At 41.3% G+C, this 22,481-nt stretch overlaps 1 protein-coding gene across 3 annotated transcripts in view; it reads left to right on the forward strand.

The window, feature by feature from the left end:
- Positions 1 to 19,101, forward strand: part of CALCB (calcitonin related polypeptide beta) — a 165,105-nt gene extending 146,004 nt beyond the window's left edge. For 2 of the 3 annotated variants that reach the window (XM_074401134.1, XM_039471026.2), the window contains 4 exons: positions 10,224 to 10,318; positions 10,584 to 10,715; positions 12,790 to 12,974; positions 17,839 to 19,101. In XM_074401134.1, the coding sequence (XP_074257235.1) occupies positions 10,224 to 10,318; positions 10,584 to 10,715; positions 12,790 to 12,949 (387 nt within the window). In that variant the 3' untranslated portion in view covers positions 12,950 to 12,974; positions 17,839 to 19,101. Of the gene's footprint in view, positions 1 to 8,467; positions 9,177 to 10,223; positions 10,319 to 10,583; positions 10,716 to 12,789; positions 12,975 to 13,569; positions 14,274 to 17,838 lie in introns of those variants that run through there. The other variant, XM_003919868.4, reaches the window with a different exon arrangement.
- Positions 19,102 to 22,481: the final 3,380 nt, after the last annotated feature.

The raw sequence follows: 22,481 nt of genomic DNA on the forward strand, positions 1-22,481 counted from the left end.
CTGTACAGTGTCCCAGAGGGTCTCCACAGGATGAGGCCTCAGTTGCCTACACCAGTAACCTGCTCATGTTCATACTCTGCAAAGGCTACCTTTCTTCTCTGTCTCAGTTCCCTGTTTCCTTACTAATGTGACTCCCAAAGAAATGATTTGTACTCAAATTCTTGTCTTAGCATCTGCTTCTGGAGAAATCCAAAGTAAGATAATGGTTACATTTATATAGCACTTACTATTAGTTGCACATTGTTCTAAGAATTTTATGATTATTACCTTGTGTAATCCTCACAACAGCCCTAAAAAATAAGTAATAATATTATCTCTATTTTGCAAAAGAGGATCAAGAGACTCAGAAAGTTTAAGTGATTTGCCTGTGGTCACATAGCTAATAAATGTGGGAGCCAGAATTTGAAAAACAGTGTCTGACTCCACAATTTGCATTTAGAAACAACTACATTATACTATAGACCTGTGTTGTCCCACAGAGTAGCCACTAGCCACATATAGATAATTACTTTCAAATTAATTAAAAATAAATAAAAAATTCAGCTCTTCAGTTACACTAGTTATATTTTATGTGTTTGAGAGCCACATGTGTCTAGTGTCTATTATACTAGGTGATGCAGATATAGAACATTTTTATTATTGCAGTAAGTTCTATTGGATAACATTATTATGCAGGACCCTCTTTTAAATGTATAGTCTTTCTCAAACTTCCTTAACACAATAGAAACAGTGAAAGAAACTACAGAAACACTCACTGGCTGGGCACGGTGGCTTATGCCTGTAATCGCAGCACTTTGGGAGGCTGAGGCAGGCGAATCACAAAGTCAGGAGTTTGAGACCAGCCTGACCAACATGGGGAAACCTCATCTCTACTAAAAATACAAAAATCAGTTGGACGTGGTGGTGAGCACATGTAATCCTAGCTACTCAGGAGGCTGAGGCATGAGAATCACTTGAACCAGGGAGGCCAAGGTTGCAGTGAGCTGAGATCAAGCCATCACACTCCAGCCTGAGTGATAGAGCAAGACTCTGTCTAAAATAAGAAGAAACACTCACCTATTTAGAAATTTCCTCTATATAGATCATAGTGAGAGCTAGAAAAGACAGGAAAATGGCCTTCGAGTAGCTGCAGTAAATGTAGTAATTCAATGCATTATAGCCCTTTAGCATTCTCTAGCTCTGCACATAGGAGAGACACCAGATCCTCTCCTTAACCTCCCTTCCTTCTGATTGGCTCCAGCCAGTTCTGTTGAGCATGTTTCTATTGTTTTCCTGGTGGCATTAAATTAGAAGGTGAATATTCAGGTAGACTGGGCCTGGAGCCAGTGGCAAAGGTATTAGGAAAAGAAGAAACCAGCAAGATGCCAAAACATGATCCTGAGATCCTGAGATCCTGACTGTGAAGGAGGAAATGAACAACTAAAAATGGTGGACCATGGGCTCCAAAGCATGGCAGCTGGGGGTCAGCAGGAGTGACGATAAACAGCCGAGCCAACTCAGGTTTTTACTCAGGACACAGCACTGTGACTGATGTTCCTTTGATGATGGCTGTGAGTCATCCAGAGAAGGTTAAGAGGAGAGTGTAATGCATTTTAAGAGAGTTTCCATGCAAAGTGACTTTTTAAAAAGGTGCATTTACCACTTAAAGTATATTTCTCTTACCTGGGAATTTATCTTAGCCAGAACTGTCGTTGTCTGAGAGTGTTGAATGAAGCAGATTTTACACCAACGAGCTTTACAGGAAGTTTTAAGGACCTGCATTTCTACCTTCTTTGCAATGTGGAATAATGCCCTCAGACAGGGAGAGAGAGTCAGTTTGGGTTCTGCAACTCTGAGCCAAGAGAGAATTTTAATCATCTCGGAGGAACCTAACCTGAGTAATTTTTTGACGTCACTCCTGAGTCTATTTATTAGAGTGATCAGCTTGAGTCTGGGCCACTATGCTTTGCTCATTCTCTGGCAAGCACAGACAACACTAAAAATATTCTCTAGAAGGAACTTCTGCAGGTTAGATGTTGGCATCTTTATTTCTCTGGGGTTTGGGGAGAGCAGCCTGCAGCAGCCAGATGGCCTGTGATGGGGAATGGGACTCAGCTGAAGTGGAGTGCCCAGTGAATTGAGTTTAAATTAGAGGGCTCTGTGAAGATTGTATTTCCATCCTTTCGCCAGTCTTCCTAACTAGCTTGGCAGAAGGGAAAGCAGTATAAAGACATGTTTCTAGTAAACACTCTAGTAAGGTAGAGAAATATATCAAGAAGCAAGGACTTTAGAAGAGTTTAGGATTTTGAGCAATTGGTTGCCTCTGTTGGTAGAGTTACAAGATGAGCTGAAAGTAGGAGAGATTGCAGGACCCAGGATTTCCTTTTAAATCCTATGCAGTTAGATGACTCTTCCTCCTTAGTCCCAGTAAAGACTGGAAGATTACCAGAATGAATGGCAAGACTCTTAGCTTCCTACTCATCTGCTTATACTCCACTCAACCTCCATCCTATTGCTCTCCACAGGAGATTGCAGGAACACTCTTAAACCAAACAAGAATCCAAAAAAAGACTTATAGCTACTGATAGTTTAGGGTTCCCCTCAATGAAACAGCAAGATCACTTACTATCCAATCACTCTATATTCAGGCCCATCAATGGACAACTCTGCCATCCATATCATCTGATTAGCACTTTAATGTGAGAATAGCCTCTAATGTGAAAAGAATAAAACAAGAAAAGAAACCTATATTTAATATCCTCAGAGAGCTAGGAGAGGATGCTGTACCCCTTAAATAAAAACAGGAGGCCGTAAAAAGTAACATTCATGGAATAAAATAGAAGCTTTTAGAAATTAAAAATACGATCAAAAGGATGAAGAAAAATCAATATACACTTGAAAAAAACCCTCCCAGAAAGTTGAACAGAGAAAGAGAGAGAGAGAGAGAGAGAGAGAGAGACAGAGAGAGAGAGACAGAGAAAGAAAATTTAGAAATGAGAAAAAAACCCTTCCCTGAAGTGAATGACATGAAATTTCATATTGCAACTGTTCCCCCAGTACTCAGAACAATCAACAGAAACAGTCCACACCAAGGCACATCATCATAAAATTTTAGAACAGTGGTGAGAAGAGGGAGAGGGAGGGAGAGAGAGAGAGAGAGAGAGAGAGAGAGAGAGATCTTACAACAACAAAAGAGAAAATGAAATGAGTTTCTCAACAGTGACACTGGAAATAGAAGACAGCAGAAAATACTTTCAAAATTTTGAGTGAAAATTATTTCCAACCTAGAATTATTCCCAGAAAAGCTACCAATCAGATAGTGGAAAATATGCTCCACCGAAGTGAGAGAGTAAACCATGTTTGAGAACAAATAGGATCCAGGAAGAGGGATAAACAAGTAAACAAGTCATGGACAGAAAGAAAACTGAAATGAAAAGAGAGGGAGTTACTAATTCAGAGTAAAACATATATGCTAAGAAATGTAATCAAAGTACACAATGTGTCTCAGCTAGGAATATACATATATATATATATGGTTTTAATAGTGTAAACCCTGAATGTCTTTTTGACAAACAAATAGATGATGTTACTACATTGACAGGATGTAATTAAGGCAGGATGTGTTCTATTTGCAGGGATGGGTGATATACAAGGATTCTTGTTAAGTAAGTACATCACTGAAATATAAGCACGGGGAAGGCACGAGTTTTTGTTTTGTTCACTGTGAATTCCTAGTGCCTAGAACAATGCCTGGCACACAGTAGGTCCTCAATAAATGTGTGTTGAACAAATGAAACTTTCCCCTAAGAAACATTTCTTCTAGGAAATTTGTAAAGAAAACAAAAAAATAAGCTAAAATAAATAAAAATAAACTTCAAGACTATAGTACATGGAATCTGTTCCCAAAATGTTAAGACCACCATTTTCAAAATATATAATACTATAAGATTATTTAAACTAAGTATCAGAATATTTAAGACACAATTTAATCAACAGATATTCCTAGGAAACTATTGTCTGTAAATTTTTATGGTAGTTTGGTTGGTTGAGGCTCAGAACAGTTCCAGGGAAATCAAGATGAAATTTTCTCAATTTAAAAAATAAATTATTTTATTAACTTTTCCTCCCATTCACTCACTAATATCATACAAAGTTGGGCTGAAGAAAACTGCCTTGTTTTGCTTTGCAAACTGGCAGACTTCCAAAGAGATAAAGCTCTCACTACTTCCTTTCACATTAGATTCCAGAAAGTTTTCACCAAAGACACTGATAACTTTTATTAAAATAAAAAGAGGTGCGCCTTTGGATAAACAATCTGCCCTTCCATCTAATAGCTGTAAATTGTGTCTACAGTCCAATTTAACTTGGGTGAACTTATTGTCTGACTTTTAGGGTAATGAACCCATGAACTGTTCATTTATTCACTGCCTTGCTCTTTCTGCCTCATTGAGCATTTGCGGGAACCTATGATGTGCCAAACACTGTGCAAAGATGCTAATGGAGGAATAAGACTAGGTCAGGTAATCCTGGGTGCTCAAACTAAAACAGCTAATCTCATGGAGACACTCAAGAAGATAAGATAACCAGCTTGCCAAATGGGGTATGTTTGTATTTAGGTTGCTAAACTTCCCTTGGTGTCTGGTAAGCACTCACTCTTCCCAGAGCAGAGCACAGGGATTCCAGTCTTGGCAGCCTTAATAGAAACTACCGCCTAATCTGCCCAAGGCAGGAGCTGTGTGCTGCTGGGTTGTGGGCCACCCAATGTGTGCCTGTAAAGCAGAGGGCCTAGCCTGGGAATTGTGCCATGCTACGGCAGTATGGCCATCTGTCCCAACACTTCAGAAAAGTCTTAGTGACAGACCTGGCCTTTGGAGATAGTGCCAGCTTTTGAGCCCCAGTTCCAAAGGTTCAAAGTTCCCTTCAAGTACTATTGCTGGGCTTCTTGGGAGGCCAAACCCCAACTATGACTCCTCTTGAGCTCCCAGCTTGCTTCCTGGGCCTTGCACCACTGACAACATTGGCAAGCTGGGGAGCCCACGGCTCCAGGGGCTGGGGCCTTCCAGATTTTCTCTCCTACTCAGCTTTCTTCTCTCTCCTGCTAGGCTGGCCCAAGGGCTCTGTGAAGAGTGGTGCTGCCCAGAACTACTGGGCTACCCGTTCTGCTAGATCTCAGAGAGGGTGGTGTGTCCGAGGAAGAAGCGGGATAAGGGCACAGCCCTCATGCAGATAGCACCTCCCAACTTTGCCTTTCCACTAGGCAGCCCTTTTTCCGGGCTGGAATTGGGGAGAGGGAGACAGAGATCTCCCCTAGAATTGCAGGGCTTTGGGAGGAAGGGCTCCCAAGTGACAGCCACCTTGGTGTCCCTCATTGCATCCAAAAGCGAGCCCAACATGTAAAAATCTAAACAATTGAACTATGGACAGTAGAGATGGTTACCAGAGGCTAGAAAGGATAGTAGGTGGTGGTGATGGAGATGGGAAAGGTTAAAGGATACAAAAAAATAGAATGAATAAGACCTACTATTTGCTAGCACAACAGGGTAACTATGGTCAATAATAACTTAATTGTACATTTCAAAATAACTAAAACAGTATAATTTGATTGTTTGTAACACAAAGGATAAATGCTTGAGGGGACTAATACCCCATTCTCCGTGATGTGATTATTACATTATATGCTTGTATAAAAACATTAAAGTACCCCATAAATATATACACCTACTATGTACTCAGACAAATTAAAAATTGAAAAACAAAGCAAAATAAAAAACACAAACTGAGTCCAACAGTTTAGATGTAGATAACCTTCCTATTATGTAGAAATACTCCTTAGAAAGCTGCAGTTCCTGATGTGGTACTACACAGGTCCTGGAAGTCCTCCTGCCCTATTTTGAGTCCACTACAGTCCAGAGCTACTTCTACAGCAGTTGCCTCAGTCAGCGGTCCTGATTCTTCGTGGGTGTTACTTGAAGTTTCGATGCATGGGTGCTGGAGGTCTTCCCGCCTTAGCTGCACCAGCTGGATCCTGCCACACGAAAAGGACCCAAAGGGCCTAGATAGACATTCCATGAACTTCTTTCTGACCTGCAGAAACAGTAAGCACCACCTGCAGAGATTCTGCCAGCCTCTGGCTTTGCTTCCTGCCCAGCAGCCTCCAGTAAGGTTTCCGGAATGCTCTCCCGGAGTGCAGGGGGCGCCCCTGCCGGTGAATTCATTTAGGGGGTGCTGCTGTCAAGTGACAAAGAGCAAACCTGAGGCCCGGGGGCGGGGGCAGTGGTGAGTGGTGCTCCCTTACTTTCTTGCTACTGCCCCTACCCCCAGCTCCCTCCCTAGCCCCTTCTGCCAAAGCTGGGATCTTCTCCTGGAACCCGGGAGCAAGAACCTGGCTTTCCTTGAGAAAAAGTAGCATTGTACTGGTACCAAAACAGAGATATAGACCAATGGAACAGAACAGAGGCCCTGGAGGCAATGCCACACATCTACAACCATCCAATCTTCGAGAAACCTGACAAAAACAAGCAATGGGGAAAGGATTCCCTGTTTAATAAATGGTGTTGGGAAAACTGGCTAGCAGTGTGCAGAAAGCAGAAACTGGACCCCTTCCTGACACCTTACACTAAAATTAACTCCAGATGGATTAAAGACTTAAACATAAGACCCAACACCATAAAAACCCTGGAAGAAAACCTAGGCAAAACCATCCAGGACATAGGAATAGGCAAGGACTTCATAACTAAACACCAAAAGCATTGGCAACAAAAGCCAAAGTAGACAAATGGGACCTTATTAAACTCCACAGCTTCTGTACAGCAAAAGAAAGAATCATTAGAGTGAACTGGCAACCAACAGAATGGGAAAGAATTTTTGCAATCTACCCATCTGACAAAGGGCTGATACCCAGAATCTACAAAGAACTAAAACAGATTTACAAGAAAAAAACAAACCCATCAAAAGTGGACGAAGGATATGAACAGACACTTTTCAAAAGAAGACATATATGAGGCCAACAAACATGAAAAAATGCTCATCATCACTGATTATTAGAGAAATGCAAATCAAAACAATATTGAGATACCATCTCACGCCAGTTAGAATGGTGATCATTAAAAAATCTGGAGACAACAGATGCTGGAGAGGATGTGGAGAAATAGGAACACTTTTACACTGTTGGTGGGAGTGTAAATTAGTTCAACCATTGTGGAAGACAGTGTGGTGCTTCCTCAAGGACCTAGAAATAGAAATTCCATTTGACCCAGCAATCCCGTTACTGGGTATTACCCAAAGGATTACAAATCATTCTATTATAAGGACACATGCACACGGATGTTCATAGAGGCATTGCTTACAATAGCAAAGACCTGGAACCAACCCAAATGCCCATCGACAATAGACTGGACAAGGAAAATGTGGCACATATAAACCATGGAATACGATGCAGCTATAAAAAATGATGGGTTTGTGTCCTTTGTAGGGACATGGATGAATCTAGAAACCATAATTCTCAAGAAACTGACACAAGAACAGAAAATCAAACACCGCATGTTCTCACTTATAGGCGGTTGATGAACAATGAGAACACATGGACAAAGGGAGGGGAGCATCACACACTGGGGTCTGTTGGGGGAGGCCAAGGGAGGGACAGCGTGGTGGGGGTGGGGAGGTCAGGGAGGGATAACATGGGGAGAAATGCCAGATGTAGGTGACGGGCGATTGAGGCAGCAAACCACACTGCCACGCATGCACCTATGCAACAATCCTGCATGATCTGCACATGTGTACTCAGAACCTAAAGTACAATTAAAAAAAAAAATCTTAAAATGGATAGGCTGAGTTCGTGTGCGTGGATGTGCATGTGTAGGTATGCGTGTTTGGGGGACAGTATGTACCCCCATTTGCATAAAACACGTCTGTTTTTGAAAACAAACACACGGGGTTGCTTTCGGATATGCGTGTGGTTTGTTTGGGTTCCTGTGCCCTCGCCCTTTGCGAGAGGCTGGTGAGGGCGCCTCTGTACCAGTGAGTGCTGGCTGTCTGCGGGACTGTCTGAATGCAGAAGGCAGAGCGTGTGGCGGGGATCCAGCCATGTGAGTGGTGATGCTTGCAGCAGCTGATCTGTTGTCTCGAGTGGAACGGGTGTGGAAATTCTTAGGCTGATCCTTGGGCTGCAGCACCCTCTTCCCTCAGAGGGACCCCAGCGCGCTCAGCTCTCAGGCGCTTCAGGGAAGCGGGGCAGGGGTGTGGAGCAAGAGCAATAGAGACCCGGGCATAGACCATCCCTGCCAGGCAGCTTGGCAAACAAGGGGCAGAGTCGCAGCGCAGCTATGTAAGCCAACTTCGGGGTGGCAGTGGAGGATCCTGGCTTAGGGGGTTGCTGGACCCGCAGCTGAGGATTTGGGGATACAGGGGAAGGGGAGGAGGTGGATGCTGAGCCTTGTATGCAGGCAGTACCAGTTTAGTCCTCTCGTCCTCTCTTCCACTCTTACCCATCCCAGAGGATTGAGGTAGAGAAGGATTGGCTGTCAGACTGGCACCAAAACAGCCTTCTTTGGGGGCCCAGGGTGCCAGGTCTTGAGGGATCAGAGGATATCCAGAGAAGCACCCCAGGTGATACAGAGATCAATTTTTGAGGACTCCTTCCCTTTTCCCTTCCCCACCGCTCCTTTCCTGCCGAGAGCTCTTTCAGCTGTGGTCTCTTTAGAACCCAGGACTACTGCTTAACCTCGCCGTGGGTTCAGGTGACTGGACTTGGGTTCCCCACTGGCGTGACAGGAGGGAGTGCGAGGCAGGAAGTTTAGGAGCCAAGGAGGTGAGAGAAGCTCTGGCCCCTCACTGTAGGTGACGCCAAACTCTCCTCGACTTGTCCCGACTATTAGGTAGTTGAAAGCTCTCTGTCCTCTCCCAGGCTCTCCAGCTCCCAAGCAATGACCTCAATTAAAAAAATGACAGCGGGGCGGACTGCCCCCGCTCCAGAGTACCAGTGCGGGCAGTGAGAACTATGACGCAATCCGAACTCGGTCGGTCCTCTGATTGGCTAGTCCTGGCCACTTTGGATTGGCCGCGCGTGCTGGTGGGGACCCCCCCTCCCGCTATCTCTGTAATAAGAACAGGGGGCTCCGTGAGGAAGACGCCCACAGCAGGCGTGGTATTCATCCCGGTTTGACCTGCCGCTCGCGCTGCCCTGAAACTCTCGTTTCCAGGTGAGGAACTTTCCATTCCGCTCACTCTAATAACCTGCTTCTTCGATTAGTTGATCCAGTTTGCGCCATCTGCCTGTCTGCCTCTCCACCGCAATCTGGTCTTACCCTACAGCAGTGGTCCTAGCTCTATTCCAGGCTCCGGAGAAGGAGAGCGGTTGGGCTTGTCCTGGCCTTTTCTCCTACCCGTGCGAGAGGCGCCCGAGCATCGCCTGGGCTCAGCGTGGGCGCTGGAAGCGCGGCGAGCCGAGGTAGGCGGGTCTGCTGCAGTAGCGTTGGGGCCGGACTGTGCGCAGGATTCTACCGAGTTGGGTCCGGGAGCGCCCTGAGCTGTTTTATTTTTCGGGATCGTGTTTCCTTCCCCGGAGGTTGGAACCCTGAGTTTTCCTCTGAGGCGCCTCCTGGCGAGCCTTCCTGGGATTCTGGTCCAGACCTGAGGCAGTGTGGTTAGCCCACTAGAACCCTGGGCGCTCGCCTCGGGCAGCTGCTGTCCAGCATCTGTTGCTAACGTGCTCTCCGGCAGAGGGCCGGCTTTGCAGGAGAGTCCCGAGACACCTGTAACTGGCATGTTAAAAATTTCCTCAGTTCCAAGACTGAGAGATGAGCGCTCCTTTCCAAGCCACCCTTCCCGCCTTCCCCTCGCACGCGTAGGCGCGAAGCCCAGCAGAGGAGAAGGCGAGAAGACAGGCCTAAGGGGAGAGCAGGTCTACAGCAAGGTGCGTCCACGCCTGGTTTCGGCATAAATCAGGGCAAAAGTTTGGGTTAGTGTGCACGGGCGCGTGTGGCTTCTCCCTGGCCTTCAACAAAACAGAACCAAAATCCATCCTTTCTCCCTTCCCTTCCCCCAGGACACCATTTTCTGTTCTATCAAGCCATTCACTCACTGCAATGTATCTATTGAGATTCACAGCAGCCCGTCCTGCAAATGAAGGGAACAGAGGCTCAGGCAGGTGAAGTAACCTGCCTGAGGTCATATGGCAGTTGTGGCAGAGGCAGGACTGGAACCTAGATCTGTGTTGGTGCAGTGGTAACGTCATCCTTCCTTTACAGAGAGGCGGCATGGGCTTCCGCAAGTTCTCCCCCTTCCTGGCTCTCAGTATCTTGGTCCTGTGCCAGGCGGGCAGCCTCCAGGCAGCACCATTCAGGTGAGATAGCTTGGAGCCAGGGGCGCCCTCTGCTACCACTGCCCCTAGTACCAGACAGCTCTGTGCCTTTGAAGTCAAGCGTGGCTCCCGGTGAATCAGTGCCCACAGGTAGACACTGGCCTCATGCCCTATCCCCTGGGAGTTGCGGCGGCCACATCCCCAGGAAAAAAAGCAGAGACCAGGAAGCCTGGCTACTTATCCTGGGGGCTGGGGGGTGGGCAGGCAGGGGCTCACAGCCTGCACTGAGTTTGCTTTCCTTTCGCAGGTCTGCCCTGGAGAGCAGCCCAGACCCGGCCACAATCAGTGAGGAGGAAGCGCGCCTCCTGCTGGCTGCACTGGTGCAGGACTATGTGCAGATGAAGGCCAGTGAGCTGGAGCAGGAGACAGAAGGCTCCAGGTGAGGTTCAGCAGGCGCCAGTACAGGGCTTCCCTCCCTGCAGCATACCAAGAAAGCAGATCCCAAGAGGCAGGAGAGACCACACTGGCAAGGGATCCAGCAGGCTCCCTTTCTCAAGTTCCAAGGGAGACAGAGGTCCCAGTGCAGCTGGAGGGACTGTGGTTAGACACAATTAAAAACTCCGTTTCTGAAAGCTGTTAGGACATAGATGTAGAAGCTTTTTCTAGACATAGAAAAAAACTCAATCCCTGAAAGCTGATAGGAAATGAAATGGGGAGGTGTGGAATCGCTCACTGTGGGAATTGCTCTTGCTGTACTGGGAGACCTCCTAGCAGTGGATGAGTTAAGACTGGTGAGGGTGAAGCCAGGGATAGACCCAGTATCTCAGAAAGTTTTAGAAATTTTACATTGTATAGTTGCTCTTTCTCACCTGCAAGGAGCCTTCAGTTCACATTTGCAAGGTGAAGATGAAGCCCTTGCAGGGGTTGGGGATAGAGCAGTGTCTAAGGTAGGTTTGAGCCTTTAGATGTGCAAGCTCTGTGGAGATGTGCATGTCATCAAGAGGCCAGGGAGAACACCCTTTCCCAGAACCACATCCCTGTGCACCTTGAGCCTGGGCAGAGACCAGCCCCTGGCTTGATCCCAGCACTGCTGGGCAGAGGCATGTGCCACACCTACACCCACCCTGAGAACCCCTCTGTTGAGCATGAAGGACTGAACGACCTGTAAATGGCAGAAAAGATCATCCTTCCCCATTCAGCCCTTCTCTACACTGCCCTGGCCCACTGAACCTCTCAGCTCTCCCAATGGAGTGTATGTGACCGGCCCTCCTGCCTGTCCCTCCTGCTCCCACTCAACATGCCCCCTGCCTGCTCCAGTCTTCTGAGTTAGTGCCCATGGGGACAGCCTCAGTGCATAGTACTGTCTTGCATGTCCTTTCCTTGCAGCTTGAATAGTACTAGATTTAAGTAGTGTCGTAATCTTGAGTGCCTGCCTGCTGGGCACATACTTACAGTAACTGAACAACTTTAGCATGTTCCCTGTCATCAGCTTCAGGCCTGAAATGCCTGGCAAGAGTAGGAATATAGCCAGGGGCTTGCAGAGGGACCACTACCCCACTTTATGGTACCCCGGAATGGCAGCTGAACTCTTCCCACATCTCCTGATTCCCTTTCTTGCTCCATGTAATGAACCTGATGCATGTGGATTCCTCTCTAATTTGTCTTCATGCTGGTGTTGGTAGCTTTGCTTATGACAGAGAATGTTGTGAAAACCCCAGGGTGGAAGGGAAGAGAGGAGAACTTACTGACCACGGTACAGATAAGAGAAAATGAGGGAAGCTTCTTCAGATCGTAGAGATGTTATGACAGAGCTATCCAATTTCTGCTTCTAAATGTACTATAATAAAATAAGCACATCCTTCATGCCTCAGCATTTGATGAATCAATCTATTTTTCTAAAGGAATCTGAGCTTCCATGCTCATTGCTCTGGTCCACATCCAAAGATTGAGGGTGTCCAGTGTGTATGCTCAGGAGTAGCCTTAGCTTCAGGGTAGCTGGATATGGGGCTTGGTGGGTCACCTCTATGACCCAGCTCAAGCAGCAAGAACAGTGTGTGAAGGAGCAGGTAGGTACTTCTGGGAGACAATGCTGCAAACCCTGTTCTCTGAGCTTCTGAAGACTTTAAGGAACTTCACTTTCCTGTGGTAAGGGGTAGTGTTGGTGCTTGTGGCTGGGTTATGGTCTCTATGTATTCCTTGTGTATCTTGGGGTGTGGCTGGGCCTCCTTGCCCATTTCCTTCTTGAATCATAAGTGCAGGGTTTCAGCATGTGCCCCATGGCTTGGAATTGTTTTTTTTCCTTCTTTCTTTTCATGATGGTCTTTGGGCAGAGCTCCTGGCAAAGGCTGCCAGGCCATTTCCCCTAACAGCTTTGATAATTGCATTTTCGAGAAACACTTACCGTTAGGCAGTATGTTGAAGAGTTACAGTTCTCTTGATGAAGGTCCCACGAGGTGGGCTACTCCCCCAGCTTTTCACTCACAGACCTCTTCTTTCTCTATCCTGCAAATCAGCTCCACTACCCAGAAGAGAGCCTGCAACACTGCCACCTGTGTGACTCATCGGCTGGCAGGCTTGCTGAGCAGATCAGGGGGCATGGTGAAGAACAACTTTGTGCCCACTGATGTGGGTTCCAAAGCCTTTGGCAGGCGTCGCAGGGAACTTCAAGCCTGAGCAGCTGAATGACTCCAGGAAGAAGGTAACTGTTCTTGTACAATGGAATGAGATGGGGAAGGGACTTGGAGTTAAGACCCACATTTTGAAAACCTCTGTTCTGGTAGGTTCTTTAGGTTCCTTCTGTCCCGTTACATTCTTCCTCTTGAGGTAGTGAGTTCTTTCTAGAACCTAGGACATTCTGACATCAGAGATGCAGTTTTATTTTTCTGAGAAGGAAAGTGGAAAGGAAAAAAAAGCTTGCTGGATTCAGAAAGGGAGAGGTCTGCAAACCTTAACCAGGGCCAGTCTTCATTAATGAGGCTGGTTTCAGAAAGGGCTTAACCCTTGACTAGAGATTCAGATGGGAGAGTTGTAATTATACTACCGATATTAATAGCTGCAGTTGAATTATTTTAGTCTTCATTTGCCTTACAAGCCTGCTTACCTCTCATATCCATAATTCATAAATGCTGTTTAAAGAAGCACTTCTGTAAATTAGTATTTTTTTCAGTAATAGTTGTGATTATTCATGACTTGTCTTCTGCTTATCTTCCTTCTCCTTTTCATCATCTTCTTCCTTTTTCTCTTCCTTCACCTCCCCTTCTTTTCCTTTCTCTTCTTTTTTCCCCTCTTCTCAGGTTATTATGAACCTGAACTCACCATTTCTGTTAATTTCTGTTGACAACAACTTGGTGAGAATGCCCCATGGAAGACATACATGTTTGCATCCGAAGATTCCGAAAAAAAGGCACCTTTGTCACTTGAAAGGAATGAAACTGAATGCAAAATAAGCTAATTACATATTTGTTGTGCATCATTTTTATATTTAATTCTATGTCCAGTAAAAGTGATGGCATCTCTCATTGGCTTATCTGGTAGCAACCTGGTTCTTTGAGAGGCATCCTGTTGATGACGGCAGCTCTGCCAAACCTTTGGGGGGACATAAAATCACTGCCTGTTGTGGTCTCTGAGGACACGTGGTAATGGTGATGCTGTGCCTTGTTGTCTAAGAACATGATTGTATAATTTGTCTAAGAAGATGTCAATATTGTGCCATTTGTGAACTTCATCAAGATTAAAAGCATATTTTGGATACATTAGTTTCAAAACCTTGGTGATTCATTACAACTTGCTTTCCTATGTAATAATAGTAATGATGATGATGATGATGATAATAAATATTTTTGAGTGCTTACTATATATGGGCCAGATGTTATTTTAAAACAGTGCTTTATATCTGTGAATTCCTTTAATCTTCATGACAAAACCATGAAGTAGATACTATTATTCATGACCCTTTTCACCATGTATTTATAAGTAGGAAGAGCTTTTAAAATATAATCACAATTTCATTTAACAACTAAAATAAATTTATAATAATTTGAAAATTATTTAAAATTACACATCAGTCATCATTCAAATTCTGTATGTGTCATGTCACATACAGATGTGGAGAATTTACATATATTTATATGTATGTGAAATCAGGGCTCATATTTAGTCTTCACATTGCTGCTGGTTAATAAGTTTTAATTTAAGTCTCTTCCAAATTAGAGGTTCCTCCTTCATCTTATTTCCCCCTTGCTGTTTATTTTTTGGAGAGACTAGGTTACTTATCCAATAAACTTTTCTAGGCTCTGCATCCCTGTGGTGAGGTTTAACAGGTATGTCCTGTGGATCAACTGTTAGACCTTGAGTCAGTGTTGGGGAAAAGAAGTAGGGGATGAGGCCAGAGAGTGGAGGGGGAAGACAGATCATGTAGGACTTTGTAGGGTATAGGAAACACTGGCTTTTTATTAGTCAGTCTCTAGTCAGGAAAATAGGAACTACCTCAGTAATTTTAGTAGAAATAATTTAATAAAAGGAGTTGGCTAAATTAGTATTAGTGTAGTGAAAAGGTGAAAGAGAAGAGTAGTTCAGAGACAGAAACTGTAGGAAGAGGCCACCATCTGCAGGGCTATGGGAATAAAGAGAAGAGAGGTAAGTAGGATCTACGGCCTGGAGGAGGATTCTCAGACCACCAAGAAGGGAAGGTGGCAGATGCTGGTATCTCTGAAGGGGTAACAAGGCTATTCTAGAAGTAGGGAAAAACAAAACAAAACTTGAAACTGGAAACAACCTTACTGCCAGGGTAGAGAATCTCTGTGGGTGATGCCAACAGAAATAAAAGTCAACATTGGAAGGAACCTGTTTCTTCTTATTCCAAATACCACTTGTCTCCTCTTAAGACCCCCCAGTTAGCAGAGCCTAACAGGGGCTCAGCTGACAAAGGAAAAGTTGGTTTGCAAAGTCCCAGCCCTAGTATTTCATAGTAAACATGTCATTTTAAATTTACATATAGAAAACTTCATTCTTTGTGATGTACCAGTCTATGAGTTTGAAAAATACATTGTCACGCAATTACCACCACAATGGAGACGCAAAACAGTTCCATTCCTTCTCCAAATTTTTCCATGTTTCCTCCTGCAGTCAATCACTCCTTTTACCCCCAACCTCTGATCACGACTGTTCTGTTTTCTGTCCCTATAGTTTCGCCTTCCCAAGAATGTCGTATGTATGTAGTTTTTTGGTCTATCTTTTGCTCAGCATAAGGCATTTGAGATTGATCCATATTGTTGCCCAGATCAACGACTTGCTTCTTTTTATTACTGAGTAGTATCACATTGTTGCAATGTGCCACAGTTGATTTATCAATTTACTCAAAGAAGGACCCTTGGGTTGTTTCTCATTTGGGATTTATGATCGAGGTGCTATAAGCATTCATGGATAGATTTTTGTGGGAAGATGAGCGTGATGGGCTGCATTCAAAAGGTATCCATATCCTCATCACTGGAACCTATGTTGTTACCTTACTTGCGAAGAAGGTCTTTGCTAAGGTAATTAAGAATCTTAAAATGAGATCATCCTGAATTATCCAAGTGTGTCCTAAATCCAATGACCTGTTCCTTAGAAGAGATACACACAGAAGACACACGTGGAGAAGGTGACGTGACAGAGGCAAGGAAGCACAAGCCAAGGAATTCTGTAGCTATCAGAAGACAGAAGCACAGAACAGTCCCTGGAAGAAGAGCAGCCCTGCTGACACCTAGATTTTGGACTTCTGGCTCCCAGAACTTCGAGAGAATAATTTCTGTTGTTTTAAGCCACCAAATTTGTGGTAATTTGTTTTGAGAGCCCTGGGAAACTAATACAATACATTTTCATTTCCTTTGGGTAATGCCTTGGAGAGGGATTGCTGGGTTATTTGGCAAGTGTGTGTTTATAAGAAACTGCCAAACTATTTTCCAAAGTGACTACTACTTTGCCTTCTTGCCAGCCACGTATGAGGGTTCAAGTTTTTCCACAAATAGTTATGTAGCAGTATCTCATTGCTGTTTTAATTTGCATTTCCCTAATGACGAATCATATAGAGTATCTATTTTACCATATGTTGATCACATTAATTGAAGCATCTGTTCAAATCTTCTGCTAAATTTTTATTGGTTTGCTTGCTTTATTATTGTTGAGTTTCTAGAGTTCTTTATATGTTGTGGATGAAAGATTGTTTTCAGACATGCAATTTGGAAACTTTCCTTCCCTGAATCTGTGGATTGCTTTTTCATTTTCTTAGCAATGCCTTTCACAGATAAAAAGTTTTAATTTTGATAAGATCCAATTCATCATTTTTTTTCTTTTATGTATTCTGCTTTTGGTTCATGTCTAAGAACTCTCTGCCTAACTAAGGTCCCAAGGTCACAGTAATCTTATTCTATACTTTCTTGTAAAAGTTTTATAGTTTTATGTTTTACATATAGGCTAGTGATCCATCCTGAGTTAATTTTTGTATAAGGTAAGAGGTGTAGGTTGAAATTCATACCAGTGAATATAGATACCCAATTGTTGCAGTGTCATTTATTAAAAAGAATGTTCTTTCACCATTTAATTTCCCCTGCACCTTTGTCAAAAAGCAATTGATCATATTTGTGTGGGTATATTTCTGGTTTCTCAATTTTGTCTTATTGATTGATTTGAATATTCTATTGCCAATGCATACTGTCTTGATTAGTGTAGTGTTAAAATGAGTCTCAGAACCAGGTAATGTGGGTCCTCCAAGATTGTTCATTCTTGTTCAAAAAGATTTTAGCTACACTTAAAATATTTTCTACATCTTTTACACATAATTAGTTTGTCAATATCTACAAAATTTATGATGAGATTTCTAATGGGATTGTGTTGCATCAGTAGGTTAATTTTGGGAGAACTAGCATATTAGTAATATTAAGTCATCCAATTCATGAACATAGTACATACTTTCATTTATTTAGGTTTTCTTTGATTTTATTCATCAATGTTTTCAGTTTTCAACAAAAAGATTCTACATATATCTTGTTAAATTTGTAACTATTTTATTTTTTGGTGCTAGTGTAAATGATGCTTAAACGCTTTTATTTCTAATTGTTCATTGCTAGTAAATAGAAATACAATATTTAAAATATTAACATTGTATTTGATGATCTTGTTAATCTCACTTATTCATTCTTTGAGTTTTTGTTGTTGTTTCTTTCAGGGTTTTCTATGTAGACAGTTATGTTTTATTCTGGCAGAATCAGTTTGATTTCTTCCTTTTAAATCAACATTTTAAATTCCTTTTTCTTGACATATTATACTGGCTATGACTTCTAGTATGATGTTGAATTGGAGTAGTAAATGCAGACATCCTATTCAATCTTTGTGGTGATATTAAAGAAAAATTCACACATTCTTTGGTACTACTTCCTTTAAAATGGGGAGTCAACATCACTTTTCCTTAAGTGTGAATTCTATTGACTGATTTGCTTCTAACGATAGAATGTGACAGAGGAGATGGTATGTGATATATGCTTAGAACATATAAGGTATTATAGTATCCTCTTTGCTTTCTGTCTCAGATTACTTGCTCTGGGAGAAGTCAGATGACTTGTGAAGACATTCAAGCACCCATGAGAGGCCTACATAGCAAGGATCCGAGGTGTCCTGACAATAGCCATGTGCTAACAAAGTAAGGTTGCAATCAACTTCTCTGATCCCAATTCAGCCTTCAGATGACTGCAGCCCCAGTGGATGCCCTGCCTGTACCCTCATGAGAAACCTTGAGCAAGTACCACCCAGCTAAGTCATTGCCAGATTCCTAACCCACAGAAACTATGACCAAAAAGTTGTTGTTTTAACCCACTAAGCTTTGGGGTAGTTTGTTATGCAGCAATAAATAATACAGCCTTAAAACATTAAATATGTTAGCTATAAATTTTTTAATAGATGCTCTGTTAGGTATTGAACATTCCCTTCAATACCTAATTTGCTGAGAGTGTTTTTTTGTTTTTTTTTTTTTAATCATCATGGGTGAATGTGAGAACTTTCATGGGACCTAAATGATGAGAACACATGGACACATAGAGGGGAACAACACCACACTGGGGCTTATTGGAGGGTGGAAGGTGGGAGCAGGAAAAATAACTAATGGATACTCGGCTTAATACCTGGTTGATGAAATAATCTGTACAACAAACCCCCATGACACGGGGTTATCTATGTAACAAACCTGCACATCCTTCACGTGTACACCTGAACTTAAAAGTTTAAAAAAGAAAAAAGAAAAATTTCCAAGTGTTTTTCCTGCATCTATTGATATAGTCATAAAGTTTTTTCTTTAGCTTGTTAATACGATAAATTAAAAGATTTAAAAATGTTGAAACAGCCTTGCATTTTCAGGATAAACTCCACTTGGTTGTGATGTATTATTCTTTTTATATACTGAGGGAATCTATTTGCTCATAAATTTGTTGAAGAATATTTTGAGTTTATGTTCAAGGAGAGCATCATTAGTTTGTGTTTTTTAATACTTTTGTTTTTAGAGTGTTGGGGTAGTGCTAGCCTTATAAAATTAGTTGGGAAGTATTCCTTTCTTTTGTTTTTCTGGAAGAGAGTTTTTAGAATTTGTATTACTTCTTCCTTAAATGTTTGTAGTAATTTGGCAGTGAAGCCTCCTGGGTCTGGAGTTTTCCTTGTATAAATGTTTTCAACTATATATTAAATGGATTTAATACATATATAGGATCATTTTTTAATACCATTTAGATTTTCCTTCTTGAATGAGTGTTGGTAGTTTATGCCTTTCAAGGGATAGATTCATTTTTGTGTAAGTTGATAAATTTATGGGCAGAGTTATTCATAGTATTCCTTTATTATTGTTGTTATTGTCTGTAGGATCTGCAGTAATACCTTCTCCTTCATTAATAATATTGTTTCTTTTTGTCTACTTTCTGTTTTTTTTCTTGGTCAGTCTGGCTAGAGGGTATAATTTAATGATTTTTGCAAAGATCCAGCTTTTGGTTTTATTGTTTTTCTTTGTTTTCTGTTTGTAATATTATTGGTTTCTGCTTTTATTATTATTATTCCTTTCTTCTTTTTTCTTTGGTTATTATATAAAATTCTTTTTCCATTTTCTTAGGGAGGAAGCTTAGGTTGTTTATTTGAAACCTTTCTTTTTTTATCCCTAATATAAGCATTTAAAGTTATAAATTCCTCTCAAAATACTGTTTTAGGTATAAATTTTGTTATGTTACATTTTAACTTTTATTCAAGTCAAAATCTTTTCTAACTTTTTGAGAATTTTTTCTGACATTTGTTCTTCAGAAGTGTATCCTTAATTTCCAAATATTGCAGAAGTTTTCAATTTTCTGTATTTGATTTACATTTCAATTCCATGCATGATTTCAATTTTAAATATATATGTATATATATATATGTATATATATGTATATATGATTATTTTACTATTACAATAGTTTTTGTGGAACAGCTGGCATTTGGTTACATAGGTAAATTCTTTAGGTGTAATTTCTGAGATTTTGGGGCACACATTACCTGAGCAGTGTACACTGCACCCAATGTGTAGTCTTATTTCTCTAACCCACCTCCTACCCTTTCTCCTAGGTCCCCAGAGACCATTATATCATTCTTAGGCCTTTGTGTCCTCATAGCTTGGCTTTAATTTAAATTTCTAAATTTTATATTTAGATTTTTGGCAATCATATATATTAATATTTTTCTTTATAACTTCTTCTCTTTTTATCCTCAAAACAGCTTTCCCCATGTGCAACTACACCAAACTTTTATTTATATGCACCTTAACTCCATGAATAGCAAAATTCTCAGAGACAATTTTTCAGTCATGTTATTACACTTACGATACAAACGGAATTTGCTTTGTTGTGTGGGAATCAGAATATTGTCTGCAGCTTTTGATTAAGCCAAGCATATGAGGATGCAAAGGCATAATCATCACAGCATAGCTCTTGATTAAGAAATAGCCATAATAAAAAAAATTTAATTATGGCCATTTCTTAATCAAAAAATAATAAATGTTGGCATGGATGTGGAGAAAAGTATACACTTTTACACCTTTGGTGGGAATGTAAACTAGTACAACCACTACGGAAAACAGTGTGGAGATTCCTTAAAGAACTACAAGTAGATCTATCATTTGATCCAACAATCTTACTCTTAGGTATCTACTATAGGAAAATAAGTCATTATGTGAAAAATATACTTGCACACACATGTTTATATCATATCAGCACAATTCAAAATTGCAAAAATATAGAACCAGCCCAAAAGCCCATCAATCAACAAGTGGTAAAGAAAATGTGGTATATATATATATGTATATATATATGTATATATATCTTGAAATACTACTCAGCCAAAAAAAAAAAAAAAAAGGAATGAAATAATGGCCTTCGCAGCAAGCTGGATGGAATTGGAAACTATTATTCTAAGTGAAGTGACTCAGGAATGGAAAACCAAACAATTATATGTTCTCACTTATAACTGAGAGCTAAGCTATGAGGATGCAAAGGCATACAAATGATGTAATGAACTCTGGGCACTTGGGGGGAAAGGGTGGGGAGGGAGTGAGGGATAAAAGAGTACACACTGGGTACAGTGTACACTGCTTGAGTGATGAGTGTACCAGAATCTCAGAAATCACCACCGAAGAACTTATTCATGTGATCAAACATCACCTGTTTTCCCCAAAGCTTTTGAAATGAAAAAACAAAAGAAAAAGAGCTGGGTGGCTATGCTAATATTAGACAAAAAGACTTTAAATAAAAAATTTTATAGAGATAAAGAGGACATTTCATAATGATAAAAGAGATGACCACTAAGAAGGTATAACAAGAATAAACATAAATTAACCTGAAAGCAGAACTCCGAAATTCATAAAGTAAAAACTAACAGAATTGAAGCAAGAAGTAGGCCATTTAAAAATAAAAGTAAAAAAGATAAATTATGGCCATTCTTGCAGAATTAAGGTGGTATTGCATTGTGATTTTGATTTGCATTTCCCTGATAATTAGCAAAGTTGAACGTTTTTTTTCATGTGTTTGTTAGCCATTTGTATCTCTTCTTTTGAGAATGATCTATTCATGCCTTTAGCCCACTTTTTGATGGGATTATTTTTTTTTTCTTGTTGATTTGTTTGAATTCCTTGTAGATTCTTGGTACTAGTCCTTTGCTGGATGCATAGTTTGTGAATATCTTGTCCCACTCTGTGGATTGTGTTTACTCTGCTATTTCTTTTGGTGTGCAGAAACTTTTTAGTTTAAGTCTCATCTATTTATTTTGTTTTTTGTTGCATTGCTTTTGAGTTCTTGATCATAAACTCTGTCTAGGCCAATGTCTAGAATAGTTTTTCTGATGTTATCTTCTAGAATTTGTATGCTTTTATATCTTAGACTTAAGTCTTTGATCCATCTTGAGTGGATTTTTTTTTTTTTTTTTTTTTTTTACAGTGTGAGAGATGCCAATCCAGTTTTATTCAACTACTTGTGGCTTCCCAATTATCCCAGCACCATTTGTTGAATATGGTGTCCTTTCCCCACTTTATGTTTTTGTTTAATTTGTTGAAGATCAATTGGCCGTAAGTATTTGGCTTTATTTCTGAGTTCTCTTTTCTGTTCCATTGGTCTACATGTTTGTTTTTGTACCAGTACCGTGCTGTTTTGGTAACTATAGCCTTGTAGTGCAGTTTGAAGTCAGTTAATGTGTTGCCTCCAGATTTGTTCTTTTGCTCAGTCTTAATTTGGTTATGTGGGCTCTTTATTGTTCTATATGAATTTTAGGATCATTTTTTTCTAGTTCTATGAAGAGTGTTGATGATATTTTGGTGGGAATTGCATTGAATTTATAGATTGCTTTTGGCAGTATGGTCATTTTCACAATATTGATTCTACCCATCCTTGAGCATGGAATGTGTTTTCATTTGTTTGTGCTATGATTTCTTTCAGCAGTGTTTTGTAGTTTTCCTTGTAGAGATCATTTACCTCTTCTGTTAGGTATATTGGTATATTCCTAAGGTTTTTATTTTATTTTTTTTCAGCTGTTGTAAAAGGGATTGAGTTCTTGTTTGATTCTCAGCTTGGTAGCTGTTGGTGTATAGCAGTGCTACTGATTTGTGTACATTAATTTTGTATCCTGAAACTTTACTGAATTCATTTATGAGATTGAGGAACTTTTTGGATGAGTCTTT

This window comes from Saimiri boliviensis, chromosome 6 (genome assembly GCF_048565385.1).
Source record: "Saimiri boliviensis isolate mSaiBol1 chromosome 6, mSaiBol1.pri, whole genome shotgun sequence".
In the NCBI taxonomy this organism is placed as follows: Eukaryota; Metazoa; Chordata; class Mammalia; order Primates; family Cebidae; genus Saimiri; species Saimiri boliviensis.